Source organism: Pan troglodytes, chromosome 11 (genome assembly GCF_028858775.2).
Source record: "Pan troglodytes isolate AG18354 chromosome 11, NHGRI_mPanTro3-v2.0_pri, whole genome shotgun sequence".
NCBI classification, from domain to species: Eukaryota; Metazoa; Chordata; class Mammalia; order Primates; family Hominidae; genus Pan; species Pan troglodytes.
Genome location: NC_072409.2, coordinates 83,518,282 through 83,533,971, shown reverse-complemented (window position 1 = coordinate 83,533,971; position 15,690 = coordinate 83,518,282). Strand labels below are relative to the sequence as shown.

General features: G+C 40.5%; 1 protein-coding gene across 4 annotated transcripts in view; it reads right to left on the bottom strand.

Moving 5' to 3' along the window:
* The window catches only part of RIGI (RNA sensor RIG-I), a 71,205-nt gene that overhangs the window by 18,617 nt on the left and 36,898 nt on the right, over positions 1 to 15,690 (bottom strand). For all 4 annotated transcript variants that reach the window (XR_010148721.1, XR_010148722.1, XR_010148723.1 and 1 more), the window contains exons 11-14: positions 11,967 to 12,124; positions 10,846 to 10,981; positions 7,601 to 7,749; positions 3,584 to 3,674 (exon numbers count right to left, since the gene is read on the bottom strand). Coding sequence is in view for 1 of the 4 variants with exons in the window: in XM_001156662.6 (XP_001156662.1) it covers positions 3,584 to 3,674; positions 7,601 to 7,749; positions 10,846 to 10,981; positions 11,967 to 12,124 (534 nt within the window). In the remaining 3 variants the exon portion in view is untranslated. The remainder of the gene's footprint in view (positions 1 to 3,583; positions 3,675 to 7,600; positions 7,750 to 10,845; positions 10,982 to 11,966; positions 12,125 to 15,690) is intronic.

The following is a 15,690-nucleotide window of genomic DNA, read 5'->3' as shown; positions in this document are numbered from 1 at the left end:
ATTGGGATTGGAGACAGGTAGTAAATCAGGAAGGTGTGGGGTAGTCATGAATGGAGAAGCAGAGAGAGCAATCTGTAAAGGGAAAACTGTGAAGCAGATGTGCAGGATTCAGGATTGCAATTGTCCACAAAGCCCGAGTGCACTTCCGCACTGCGGGTTCTATGGTAGACCCAATTATCCCGGTAGCAGCCACACCCCCTTCTGCTTAGACTAGCCTAAGTGGGTTTCTGTTAATCGGGGAAAAGAAAGGATCTTGACTAAGACAACCACATACTGCCTTCTAATATCCTGTGATAGTGGAGGCTAAATTTAAATTGTCTGAATACAGTGTGAAGTTTGGATGTGATAATCACCCAGTTTGTGTGATCATGGCGGACACCCAAAATGGTGGCTCAAACAATATGCGCACTTCAAACCGTGTGGATCCTAAAGACATCTACGTTTATCTATTAGTAGAATCACCTGATCTCCACTCACTGCTCACAGGGCGGACCCACCTCAGGCAGGTAGAGCAAGGTAATCCGTATTACTTTCCATTACCTAGCTGGCAGTGGACTCAAGAGTTTGTGGAAAAAGATCCCTTGTGGTTTTTGAATTATTTACCATTCAAAGTCATTAAAATTCAAATTGCAGGCAGCTTTATTTTCAGAAAGTTGCTTAAAAATCAATCTCTAACCATTATTTTGATTTTACTTTTGAGCTTTCTTTATCCAGAATACTTTTTTTAAAGATACATACTTTCTGTTATTTTTGAATCCATGTATTCTCAGTAAAACCAAAATCAAACAAATGATGAACATTGTGGACCATTACATAAAAGTTCTGGATGTGAATAGTAACTAACATTTAACATATATTGAGCACTCACCACATGCCAGGCATTGTTCTAAACCAGAAGTGGGCAAACTTTTTCCATAAGGGCTAGATGTATAGTAAATACTTTAGGCTCTGTGGGTCATGCTGTCTCAGCTACCCAACACTGCCATTATAGTTGGAAAGCAGCCACAGACAATACATACATGAATGGTCATGACTGTGTTCCCCCAAAAAGTTATTTTATAGACAATGAAATCTGAATTGCACAAACCTTTCACATGTCATAAAATATTCTTTTGATTTTTTTTTCAAACAAAAATCATTCTCAGCTCAAGAGTCATTCATAAGCAGGCAGTGAGCCAGATTTTGCTACTGACATTAACCCTCTCAGCCAGGTACTATTATTATTTTTCCATTTGACAGATGAAGAAAGTAAGTCATGAAGAGGTTAGGTAACCTGCTTCTTCACAAAACAGGAAATTAAGAAATGGAAATGTGGAAATATACAAATTTAGCAAACTGAACTTTTGCTTGTTTACATGCAGGTTTTGTAAAAAAAAAGGTGTTCACAATTCTTCTAGCTTAACTGTGCAAGGAGGAGGATCAGACCAGAAACAAATTCAGCTAAAATTATCTTAATTTACTGGTAAATCAAGTTTAACCCATTCGATAAAAGCTATAGAGTTCACACTAATAAACTGAGTGAAGAAAATACTTCAGTGGTCTCCACCTCAGAGTTAACAGAATTTATAGAAGCTCCAATTGGCTAGGCATGGTGTTTCACACCTGTAATCCCAGCATTTTGGGAGGTCAAGGTGGCAGATTACTTGAGGCCAGGAGTTCAAGACCAGCCTGGCTGACATGGCAAAATCCTGTCCCTACTAAAAATACAAAAATTAGCTGGGTATGGTGGTGTGCACCTGTAATCCCAGCTACTTGGGAGGCTGAGGCATGAGAATCACTTGAAACTGGAAGGTTGCAGTGAGCTGAGTTCGTGCCACTGCACTCTAGCCTGGAAAACAGAGCAAGACTCTGTCTCAAAAATAAAATAAAATAAAATAAATAAAAGTTCCAATTTTTCCCTAATATATTTCCAGCCCAAATCTTGAGATATATTTTGCTAAGGCCAAAACAATTTCTTTTCACCATCATCATCTACTAAACAATGAGCATCTCTGGAACAGACATCATACGTGATTAATTTCTTAATTTATTCATCTATTCAGTCAAACATTTATTCAGCAATTATGGCTTGTCAGATAAAAATAATGATTAAAAGGTCCATTTTTATCCACAAGGAGCTCACATTTTGTAGAAGAAAAATATAAATAAGAAGCTATAATTGAGTATGATGAGCACAGAAAGGATGCTATGCGAATGTGGAAGAAGGAGCTCTCTACCAGTTTTTGGAGGTTGGGGAAGGCTACATGGCAGAAGCACAATGCCTGGCACAGCACAAGTTATAAATAAATGTTGTTGAATGAACGGATGAATAAATGAACAAACCAATAAGAAAATATTTCCTGAGTCTATTTGTGGAGGAACAACAAAGTTTGAAAATCAAGTAGGACTCATGTTGGAGTCAGATCGCAGAGAACTTTGAATCCCAACCACAAGAATATGGTGTTAGACTTCATTTGGTGAGCCACTTTTTAAGATCTGAATCTACTTTTCATATTTATGAAGTTTAAAAATGACATGAAGGGAAAGTGCGAGGGTGATAACTAGGGACTGACAGGGTGGGTATGGGAGGGTGCTTATTATAAACAACACTAAATAGGAAGACTTGTCAGTGCCAGTCACTGAGGGGTGGGGGGCACAGCTGTGAGGTGGTCAGGATGAGGGCGGGCCACCTAGGATCCTCCCAGATAATAACACAGGCAGCCTTTTATCCTTTGACCACTCTAGCTGGATTTCAGAATTGTCTGCTTAGACTTTTTAAATTGTAAAATACATAATATACACAAAAGCTATGCATATCTACTGCTTAAAGAATAACAATAAAACAGAAATAGAACATTTCTATTTCTAGACAATCTTAATCTATTGGTTGAAAATTTGAGCAGGATGATAATGTGCGCAAGCATGACTTAAAAAACAACCCTGGCTTTGTCTGCAGGACATATGAGAGGAGGCAATGTCTACAAGGAAAGAGACTGGAGTGGTTTTTGGCATTTGAGCATTGTGATGGCTTTTTGATGCATTAACTTGGCTAGGCCAAACAACAGTTCCCAGTAATTCATCTAGGTACTGCTCTGAAGAGATTTTACCGATGGGATTCAAGTCCCTAATCAGTTGACTTTAAGTCAGATCAAAAGAGAGTTCACTCCAGGTGGGCCTGGCCTAATCAGGTGAGCCTTTTAAAAGATGGCTTAGGCCTTCTCCAAGGTCAGAGACTCCAAACAGTCATGTCTGGGGGGTTCCAGTCTGTTCCTGATAGTCTCTTCCTGACTACCTGCCCTACACGCTTCAGACTTGCTTTGCCAGCCCAATTGTGTAAAATTCCTTGCAAGAAATCTCTGTATATATGCATATGTGGACACATATACAACACACACCTCTCATATATATGTATAATCACCTACTGCTTTTGCTTCTCTGGTTAAACCTTGACTGATACAAGCATTAAAACAGAATTTGAAATATATATTAAAACAGAATTTGAAATATATATTATATATATACACACACACATATACATACACACACACACACACATATTCTTAAATGCATAATCCACTAAATCTAATTCACTATATATAAATACCTGTGTTCTGATTTGTTTTGCCACGTCCAGTCAATATGCCAGGTTTTAGAAAACTGAGTTTAGGATTTCCTTCAATCCAATTTTTTAAAGCCTGAAAATGAAAAGCAATTATCAATTGGACACTCCTTATAAATCATTTGTATTAATTCAATATTGAAATACATGCAAAAAGAAAAAAATTTAAAGTTAGTACACGTACAGTTTTCAGACTGACAAACCTGAGAAAAAAAGCATTTTGGAATTGAACTCTATGTAATAATTAACTAAAATGGCATAGATCTCTGTAACCTGATATGGTTTAATCTCTAAGACTTTTTTTTTTTTTTTTTTTTTCAGATGGAGTCTTGGTCTACCACCTAGGCTGGAGTGCAGTGGCACGATCTTGGCTCACTGCAACCTCCGCCTCCCAGGTTCAAGCAATTCTTTGCCTCAGCCTCCCGAGTAGCTGGGATTACAGGCATCAGCAACCATGCATGGCTAATTTTTGTATTTTTAGTAGAGACAGGATTTCATCATGTTGGCCAGGCTGGTCTTGAATTCCTGACCTCGTGATCCACCCACCTCATCCTCCCAAAGTGCTGGGATTACAGGCATGAGCCACCGCACCTGGCCATCTCTAAGACATTTTTAAAAGAAAAAACAAAAGTTCAAAAATAGTGGGTATGTAGAATAAGTGAGTTTAGCATGATCACAGGACAGGAGATCAATATACATAATTCAACTGTATTTCTACATACTAGCAACAAACTATTGGAATTTCATAAGTTTTTAAGTACTGGACACAGTGGCTCACACTTATAATCCCAGCATTTTGGGAGGCCGAGGCAGGAGAGTCACTTGAGCCCAGGAGTTCAAGACCAACCTCGGCAACATGGCAAAAGCCTGTCTCTACTAAAAATACAAAAATTAGCTGGGCATGGTGGCACACGCCTGTAGTCTCAGCTACTCAGGAAGCTGAGGCAAGAGAATCGCTTGAACCGGGGAGGCATAGGTTGCAGTGAGCCGAGGTTGTGCCACTGCACTCCGGCCTGGGTGACAGACCGAGACTCCGTCTCAAAATTAAATAAATAAATAAAAATAAAAATTAGCTGGGTGTGGTGGTTTACACCTGCAGTCCCAGCTACTGGGGAGGCTGAGATGGGAGAATCACCTGAGCTAGGGAAGTTGAGGCTGCAGTGAGCTGTGATCACACTAGTGTACTCCAACCTGGGCAATGAGAGTGAGACCCTGTCTCAAAAAAAAAAAAAAAAAAAAAAAAAAAAGTTTTTAAAGTACCATTTATAATAGCATCAAAAAATTAATACCTAGGTATAAGTCTAACAAAATATGTGCAGAATCTGCTGAAAATGACAAAACACTGATAAAAGAAACCAAAGAACATCTGGTTAGTCCACCTTTAAGGTAGCCCTCAATGATCTCCACCTTCTGTATTCAGATCCTCATGTAATCCCCTCCCCTGAGTGTGAAGGGGACTTACTGACTTGCTTCTATGAATAAAATACAACAGATGCAATGTGGCATCATTTCCAAGATGAAGTTATGACTGTGGCTTCCAAATTAGACACCCTCTATCTCAATCTCTGGGATCACTCTCTCTAGGGGAAGCCATCTGCTGGTCTGTGAGATGGACCTGTGGAGAGGCCCACATGAGTGAACTCAGAGGCTCTTCAGCCAACAGCCATATGAGAGGAGTTTGGAAGTTAACCTTCCCCAGTCAAGCCATGGCCAACACCTTCACTGCAGCCTCATGAGAGATCTTCAGCCGGAAACACCCAGTTAAATTGTTTCCAGATTCATGACTCACAGATATTGTAAGATAATAGATGTTTGTTGTTTCCAGACACTCAGTTTTAGGGTAATTGTTCCTCAGCATTATATAACTAATACGGAAGCCATATATAAATAAAGAGATACACTATGGTCATGGATTAGAACACTCAATATTGTCAAGATGTCATTTCTCCCCAATTTTATCTTTATGTATTTTTTAAAATATTTTATTTTTTCAAGACCAAGTCTCACTCCATCACTCAGGCTGGAGAGCAGTGGTGCAATCTCAGCTCACCGCAGCCTTCACCTCCCAGGTTCAAGTGATTCTCCTGCCTCAGTCTCCCAAGTATCTGTGATTACAGGTGCAAGCCACCACGCTAGGCTAATTTTTGTATTTTTAGTAGAGACAGGGTTTCACCATGTTGGCCAGGCTGATGTCAAACTCCTGACTTCAAGTGATCCGCCCGCCTCAGCCTCCCAAAGTGCTGGGATTACAGGTGTGAGCCACCATGCCCAGCCTCAGTTTTGTGTTCAGATTCAATAAAATCCCAGCAGATTTTTTCATAGATGTGGACAAGCTGCCTCTAAAATGTATATAGAAAGGCAAAGGAACATAGCTAAAAACAACCTTTAAAAAAAAAATTGGAGGACTCACATCACCCCATGTCAAGACTTACTATCAAGCTACAGTAATCAAGACAGCATGGAATGGGTGAAGAGGTATATGTATGGATCAATAAACAAAACAGAGAATCCAGAAACAGATCCATGCAAATATAGTCAACTGATGTTTTCAGAAGTTACAAAGGCAATTCAGTGAAGAAAGGATAGTCTCGTCAACATAGAGAACTGGAACAACTGAATGTCCATACACAAAAAGAAAAAAAAAGAAAGCATCTCAACCAATACCTCACGCCTTATACAAAATTAATTTAAAATTGACTGTAGACCTAAATGTAAAATGTAAAGCTGTAACACTTCTAGATGATAACATAGTGAAAATCCTTGTGACCTTAGGTAAGCAAAGGATTTTTAGAGATAATACCACCACAGGCAAAAACCCATAAAAGAAAAAACTGATATACTGAACTTTGTCAAAACTTAAAACTTTCAATCTGCAAAAGATACTGTCAAGAGAATAAGCAGACAAGCCACAGACCAGAAGAAAATATCTGCAAATCACATTTCTGACAGAGGACTTTTTTTGTCAGACTATAAAAAGAATTCTCAAAAACTCAATCAGATGATAAACCAATCTTTTCAAAAGATTGGTTTTCAAAGATCTGAACAGACACCTCACCAAGGCAGTTACAGATCGCTAACAAGCAGAAGAAAGATGTTCAGCCATATTACTCATTAGTGAAATGAAAATTAAAACTCTAATGAGGTATCATTACCTACTCACAAAATGACTAAAATTTAAAAAGTAAAAAAAGGAAGAAATGCTTGCTCTACAAGTATCAATACTTACAATTAGAGTGACTAACATAGTGACAGCATGAAGCCAGGTTCCAAAACTTTGAGAGGGCAAGGTGGGAGGATTATGTGAGGCCAGGAATTCAAGACCAGTCTAGGCAACATAGCAAGACCCCACCTCTACAAAAATAAACAAATTAGCTGGGCATGGTGGCAGATGACTGTAGTCCCACGCATGGTGGCAGAGGGTGATGAGGTGGGAGAATCGCTTGAGTTTGAGAGGTTGAGGGTGCAGAGAGCCATGACTGCGCCACTGCATTCCAGCCTAGGTGACAGAGTGAGACCCTGTCTCTAAGTGGGGGTCAAAAAAAACAACACAGTGAGGCATTAGAGTATTAGTATAAGGATAAACATATAATCAGAACAGAACAGAGAAACCCAGAACAGACTCACACATACACATATATGGTTTCTTGACCGTAGAGAGAAAACGGCTTTTTTTTTTTTTTTAGACACAGGTTCTACCTCTGTCGCTCAGGCTGGAGTGCAGAGTACGCTGTCATGATCACTGCAGCCTCAATCAATCCTCTAGCCTTAGCCTCCCAAGTAACTGGAACTACAGGTGCACAGCACCAGCTAATTTTTCTTTTTTAAGAGATGAGGTCTCACTATGTTGCCCAGGCAGGTCTTGAACTCTTGGCCCCAAGCAATTCTCCTGCCTTGGCTTCCCAAACTTCTGGGATTACAGGCGTGAGACACCATACCCAGCCCAATCTTTTCAATGAATAGTGCTGGGTCCATTTGTTATCTACAAGGAGAAAAAAAGCTTACGTCCACAAGAGCTCTGGTTTTCACAAAGAGAATTGTTATTGTCTCTGGGTTTAAGTGGTACTCTTCTTGTAAGATGAAGCAGAGGTCTTCAAGTTTAGGATTCTCATTGCTGGGATCCCTGGAAACACTTTCTAGTTCCTGCAGCTTTTCTGCAAATGGGAAACATTTTATAAATGGCTTATAAATTCTAAAAATTTAGAACACACTGTGACCTTTAGCTATCGTTCAAACAGCTGATCTCTAAATCTTTGACCAGAATTTTATGAGTAATAAGTACTGCTTTAAATTGGTACAACCTTTTAAGAGGTAATTTCGCAATATATATCAAAACATAATACACACACACATCTTTTGATCCAATAATTCTACATCTAAGAATTTGAGACACAGTTATATTTAGAAAATTATGGAAGAGGTCTCCAAGGATTTCACTGTACCACTGTTTAGGGTATAAAAGAAAAACAGAAAACCTAAGTACCCAACAATAGGGAAACAGTTCAAAAGATCATGGGCTATGCATCTGATGTTAATACAATGTGGCTGTGAAAATTAATAAGGGAGCTATGTACATGATATATATGATACCAAAAATATTTTAAGGTTAAAAAAATCAAGGTAAGGACAGTATGTTCAGTATTATCCCATCTTTAAAAATATAGTCAGGCCGGGTGCGGTGGCTCACACCTGTAATCCCAGCACTTTGGGAGGCTGAGACGGGTGGATCACCTGAGGTCAGGGGTTCAAGACCAGACTGGTCAACATGGTGAAACCCCATCTCTACTTAAAATACAAAAATTAGCCAGGCGTGGTGATGGGCGCCTATAATCCCAGCTCCTCAGGAGGATGAGGCAGGAGAATCACTTGAACCTGGGAAGCAGGGGTTACAGTGAGCCAAGATCTCACCACTGCACTCCAGCCTGGGAAAGAGAATGATACTCTGTCTCAAAAAAAAAGGAAAAAGAAAAAAAATATATAGTTATAAAACAGGGGTGTGTTACAGCCAGATCATACCAGACTATGGGACTATGGGAGTCAACTGTTGTGGTTTCTGTTTTATGGGTTTTTTTTTTTTTTTTTTTTTTTCCTGAGATGGAGTCTCCTGGCACTCAGGCTGGAGTGCAGTGGTGCGCTCTCGGCTCACTGCAACCTCTGCTTTCTGAGTTCAAGCGATTCTTCTGCCTCAGCCTCCCAAGTAACTGGGATTACAGGTGCATGCCACCATATCTGGCTAATATTTTGTATCTTTAGTGGAGATGGGGTTTCACCATGTTGGCCAGGCTGGTCTTGAACTCCTGACCTCAGGTGGCCCATCCATCTCAGCCTACCAAAGTGCTGGCACTACAGGTGTGAGCCACCATGCCTGGCCAATTGTTAAATTTTATTACTTTTTACAATTATCTACGCTTTTGAGGTTAGTTACACCTATTGTATCTATATGGTAGAAATACTATAGAATGATGTGCTGCTGCTCATCTCTTTTTAACACTAGTTCAATGACATCATGTTGGTAGCCTGGAATTCACTACAGTGGGAGCAGTTATACCATGGAAATCAAGAAAACACAAAAAATCAGTGCTTTATTGATTGACTGATTGATTGAGACAAGGACTCACTCTATCACCCAAGCTGGGGTCCAGTGGTGCAATCTCGGCTCACTGCAATGTCTGCCTTCCAGGCTCAGGTGATCCTCCCACCTCAGCCTCCCAAGGAGCTGGGACCACAGGAGCATACCACTATGCTCAGCTAATTTTTGTATTTTTTATAGAGATGGGGTTTCGCCATGCTGCCCAGACTGATCTCCAGCTCCTGAGCTCAAGTAATCCACCCACCTCAGCCTCCCAAAGTGCCATGGTGACAAGTGTGAGCCACCATGCCCGGCTTAATTTATGTTGAGAGTTTAGACTTATGAACATGATCAAAAAATAATAATACAGATTAAATTTAGCTATTACATTGAATAGCACAAAATATTGAGAAACATTCTCCCAGTTTTTGAAAAACTATTATACAGTTCAGCAAAAAATTGCTTGCATCACTGGCAAACGAGTGAAGTTCCAACATACACCTTTGTTGTTTCATCTTTATCTTCTAACATTAATGAAACTATATACCAACAACCATATCAGAAAGAACCACACTTCTTTGTCATTGCAACCCTTGGTTGGCCATGGATACAAAAAATCTGCAAAAACCACCAAAAGCATTCTATGAGAACCAATTGGCTATGTGGAATTTACAATAAAGAATAGTTTATTTTTATTTATAAATTGTGGTTTGTATACCTCCTCTATATCAATAAAATAATAAGCTTATGTACATATATACGCATACATTTTTTCTCTAGTGGGTTGTTAAATATTAACCAGCACAGCACTGGTTACACATATGTACAGTAAATACTTAGGTATAGGCCAAAAAAAACCCCAAAATTATTAGCAGTAATTACCTTTGGGAAAGAATTCAAAACAGGGAGAAGGAAAACTTTTTTTTGTTTGTTTAATATCTATTTTTTAACCATATGCAGGCAGTGAGATTATGTGCCATTTTGGTTTCCTCTTTATGTAAAAATATATATAGGCCAGGCACAGTGGCTCATGCCTGTAATTCCAGCATTTTGGGAGGCAGAGACGGGTGGATCACTTGAGGTCAGGAGTTCGAGACCAATCTGGCCAACATGGCAAAACTCCATCTCTACTAAAAATACAAAAATTAGCCGGGTGTGGTGGCGCACACCTGCAGTCCTGGCTACTCGGGAGGCTGAGACATGAGAATTGCCTGAATCCGGGAGGCAGAGGTTGCAGTGAGCCATGATTGAGCCACTGCACTTGACCCTGGGCGACAAAGCAAGACTCCATCTCAAAAAAAAAAAAAAAAAAAGTATATATAAATTATGGTTTTTTTAATATCGTTAAAACACTTTTTCATATTTTTTAAAGCTTTATAAAATTACTAAAAAAGAACGTTAAACAAAAAGAATGCTACTGTCTGTGAACCATATGGGAAACACCCTTTGCAAATCTTGTTTTTCCTTCTTCTAAATAGGGAATGGTATAAGCAACAGACTCTTCCCATAGGTACTAGATTTCATTGAAGCTAAATAGTCCTACCATCTCCATCTTCCTACATCCAGGACAACTCCCTAAGCATCCCCAAGTTTATATATATTAAATGCAATACATGTTTGTTTTGCCATTCCAGTCACCAAGAATGCTACTGTGGCTTCCTCCTCTGAAAACACCACTCACCTTCAAATCTCTGAGTAAGATCTTGCTCAATCTCATCGAATCCTGCTGCTCGGACATTGCTGAAGAAGTCTTTCAAGTAATCCAGAGCATCTTTCATTCGTGCATGCTCACTGATAATGAGGGCATCATTATATTTCTGTTGAAAGTAAAAACTGTCTCAATATGGTTCCAATGTCTAACACATTCACTGTATTTAAGTTCAATTCGTTGTATTTAACGAATTGTTTTAAGAAAACTTTTCTTTTCAAATCTATTCCAACTTAGCTTTTTAAAGATGAATGGCCTCTAACAGTTATGTAACGAAATCTTTGAACCAAATACTGTTAAAAGAAATCTCAATTAGCTAGTAACATTAATTATCATCACTTTGGATTATTGAATTTTACCTTAGAAAAGAAAAACTGCACGAAAAACACATATCAAAATTTAAAAATAAGGAAAGTAAATCAACTTCCACATCAACCTGCCTCATAATTCCAACATTTCACTTAATTTCTATATACATCTGAAGCCATCACTAAATTGTCAGTGTACCTTCCAAAATGATGGCCCTGACCACATCCATCAAATGTACAACTAAGCTAACTAAAATTCTACAAATGCATGCTAATTGAATGCATTTTAATATATTTTCAATGGCTGGATAAGCAGAGGTGATAGCTGTCACTATAGTTCCTTAACTTCTTGGTGAGCCAGAGAACCTGGATTTCTGAGCGTGGGGCGTCACCAAAGGTGAAGAAATGTGTGCTTCAGGACATAGCAACAGAACTTTCCACTTGCTGAGCTTTCAAGATGCTGTCACCGGACTGGTCTTGTATCTGGAATAATGTTCTCTCACAATCACCCAATTTTTTCCAACCATGTCAGTTAATGCTAGAGGCATGGCATAGAATCTGAGCCTTTATTTCAGTCCTGTTGCCTGCAGTATGAAATTTCAGAAAGCAAATCGAGATGATGTTGAATGGGACAACTTTTGGAGTTTGCTTCATAAGAACTTCCTGGAAAGGTTCCTAAGTGAGCTCTTGAGGACAGGATGAGAAGTTGATGTTATCTTGGCTTCCACGGTGCCACTCCCAGTAGGTGCTGTGACCAGAATACGACTCTTAAAAAGAGGAACGTACCCGCAAATGTGAAGTGTATAAAAACAGGGCTTTACAAATCCTGCTCTCTTCATCTTTGTCTGGCATCTGGAACACCATGCATGCTTTCTGAACTGTAACAATCCATTGTTCATATTTCTGTGTTCCAAATTCCCTATTTTGAATTTGAGATAAGTTTTCTGTTAAAAAAAAAAAAAAGTTTTTCACTGTGTCATATGGTCAGTCATTTAGGGTTATAAACAGGCCTCACCCTCTAATTTTCTTTTTCTTTTTTTTTTTCCTTGAGGCAGAGTCTCGCTCTGATGCCCAGGCTGTAGTACAATGGCGCGATCTTGGCTCACCGCAACCTCCACCTCCCGGATTCAAGCGATTCTCCTGCCTCAGCCTGCTAAGTAGCTGAGACTACAGGTGTGTGCCATCACACCTGGCTAATTTTTGTATTTTTAGTAGAGACAGAGTTTCACCATGTTGTCAAGCTGGTTTCGAACTCCTGACCTCAGGTGATCCGCCTGCCTCGGTCTCCCAAAGTGCTGGGATTACAGGCGTGAGCCACTGCACCTGGCCTAATTTTCTTTCTTACTCTCTGCAAACAGGATATTCCTCCTGAAATAGTCTTAAGTCATCTAGTTAAAACTATTTAACTGGATTCAGACTGGTGAACAGGTGGAGGCAGGGTACCTGAGGTGGGAGAAGTAAGAAAATAGAAACTCATGTGACTCCATCACCATCTCTCCATCCTTCTGCTCCTTCCCCCATTGAGATAACACCACTGTGCTGCTGGATAATATGACAGCCTCCAAACTGTTCTCCCTACCTCTTGCCTTGTTCCCTCCCTTGAGTTTTAAGCAGTGCATCTGTGTGTTTGTGTGTGTGTGTGTGTGTGTGTGTGTGTGTGTTTGATTGTTTCTTGAGTACTGGGTACCAAGAATCAAAGTACCTTACACTCATAATTTCATTTAATTTTCACAACCCATGAGATACATATTACATTTCATATATTGGGAAACTGAAGTTCAGAAAAGCCAAGTAATAAGTAATTTACCCATAGTCACACAGCAAGTACGTGGAGAAAGGGCAGGAATTCAAACCCACATGTGTCAGATGCCCAAGCTCTACTGGCTCTATGAGCTGACAACCAAAGCAGCCCAGAAATAAAACAGTAGACATGAAAAACCCAACTTTGCCTTTAAAAATGAAGAAGTAAAAATAACAGGTCTCAAGAGCTTCATCAAAGGAGGATATATAAAAGCAGGAGATTGGCCGGCCGCAGTGGCTGATGCCTGTAATCCCAGCACTTTGGGAGCCCCAGGCGGGTGGATCACGAGGTCAAGCGATTGAGATCATCCTGGCCAACAGGGTGAAACCCCGTTTCTACTAAAAATACAAAAATTAGCTGGGGGTGGTGGCACACACCTGAAGTCCCAGCTACTTAGGAGACTGAGGCAGGAGAATCGCTCGAACCCAGGAGACGGAGGTTGCAGTGAACTGAGATCATGTCACTGTACTCCAGCCTGGCGACAGAGTGAGACTCTTAAAAAAAAAAAAAATCAAGGAGATTTAGGACTCAGTTCACCCTATGTTCTGCTTTGCTGTGAACTTGGGCCTCCTGTTCTCCAGAGCAGCATTCTCAGGGCCAAGCATAGAATCGGCCCTCAAAAGACACTTATCACACATGCATCTGTCTGTGTGCGTCTCCTAGGATAAGCCTCAGTTGCTTGGTTCAAAGCTGGAGCATCTGCTGTGGTCCAGGCTCTGTGCAGGGTGCTGGGGATAAGATGAGGAGACTATGGCTGTGTTCTCAAGCAGCTGAGTCTGTGAGTTACTCTGGTATCAGTTCACCAGGGCTCCTCATGAAGAGCACAGTACAACCAAAGTCACAAGCAAGAGCTATATTTCTGGGTTAAATTCTTCCCCTCACTCATTCATTTTCAATAATAGGAACAAAGGAGGCTACCCAAACAAGTAGTATTGACATGCTTCTTTCCAAGTTGCAGCTACAACGAGGTGGCCAGCAGTAAAGAAGATGAGCCAACAGGTACTGATTGAACCTGGGTAGGTGTAAAAATAGCCTAAGCAATTTAGAGATGAGCAGCTAACTGGATTCGGACTGGCAAAAAGGTGGAGGCAGGGTACCTGAGGTGGGAGGAGTAAGAAAATAGAAACTCACGTGACTCCATCACCGTCTCTCCATCCTTCTGCTACTTCCCCAATTCAAACCACATCAGTGTGCTGCTGGATAATACGACAATCTCCAAACTGGTCTCCCTTCCTCTTGCCTTGTTCCCTCCAACCCATACTCTACCCAGTGGTTAGAGGGAGTTTGCAAAATTGCAGATGAGAAATCATCCCACCCCACTGCTTAAAAGCCTTTAGTGGGTTCCTGCAGCCAAAATCCTGCCCCAGCTCACAGGCTCCTCCCCATGCTCTGGCCTCTGCTTGCTTTTGCTTCTCATTTCTGGCCACTCTCCTTTCAGCATTCTACAGGACTAATGGAAGTCCCTATACTCTTTCTAGTCTCCTGGCCTTTGCATATGCTATTCCCTGTGCCTGAAACACACCTTAGCACCCCCACCACACCAGCTGCTTTAGTATTAATATTACTTCTCTAATTTTGGCCTTACCATTAGACTAGAAATGCCCTGAGGCCAGGGGCTGTATCTTAGGGTTCATGCTGTATTCCCATCACCTAGCCCATTCCTTAGCACTAAATGAATGAACATATGCATGAACACATTCGGGAAACTGCTAAATCAAAAGGATTCAGGTAGGGAAGTAGTAGCATATAACATTGGAAAGATAAGTAGAACCTGGGTGTTCAGGCAGGGCTCAGACTGCAGGTTAGAGGCGTGAAGATTATCCTGTAGGCAAAGGGTTTTTAAGCAGGACAGGGACACGATAAAATGTATTCATGAAGACTAACTAGTTCATGAGGGGTTGAATGGAAGAGAGAGCAGAGGTAGGCAAAATCAGCTAGAAGGCTGTTAGAACAATTATAATAGAAATTAAACTGTGAAAGAAAAGGGGAGAGAAAAGCAAAATAAGTGTGAGAGGAGAGACTCCATGAGGTGTCTTACAGACGTCACATTTAACATCTCTAAAACTCAAAACTCAAAACCTTGTACCTGCCAAGGCTGCTTCTAGTCCTGGTACCAGGACCACCCACTGGCATTCATACAGGTGCCTAAGCCAGATGCCTGGGGGGAAATCAGCCCCTCCTGCCCCTTTCTCATCCCCACCCAAATCCGTTTAGCCATTCAATCATAACACTCACAGTTGGAAGCATCTCACATGTGTCTCCTTCCTTCTCCAATCCATCTCTACTGCCTCTCTTTGGTCCTTCTCATTCACTGGTATCTTTATTACATCACTAATCAGTTTTAATCTTCACTTTTCTCCCCATTGTTTTTAGGATAAAATTCAAATCCAGGCCCTTCACTGTCTTCCCCTGGCCCATCTCTAGTCGCACTCCTTTAATGCTGGGAAATGTGCTGGGTGATTGTCCCTAGGTATAAATCTGAGCCAGTAGAGGAATGGTGGTTTCATTCAGGTAAACAGGAAAGTCAGGAGGGAAAGCTGATTTAGAAGGTAGAGAAAGCAATGAACTGACTTAAGTACAGTTATTTTTCAGGTGCGTGTGTCTGGATGAACTTACTTTGGATTTAAAAGGAAAAAAAGAAAGAAAGAAAGAATAGAGGAGGACATATAAGGCTCCTAAATAACCTATAATCAAGGAAGACAACCTCTG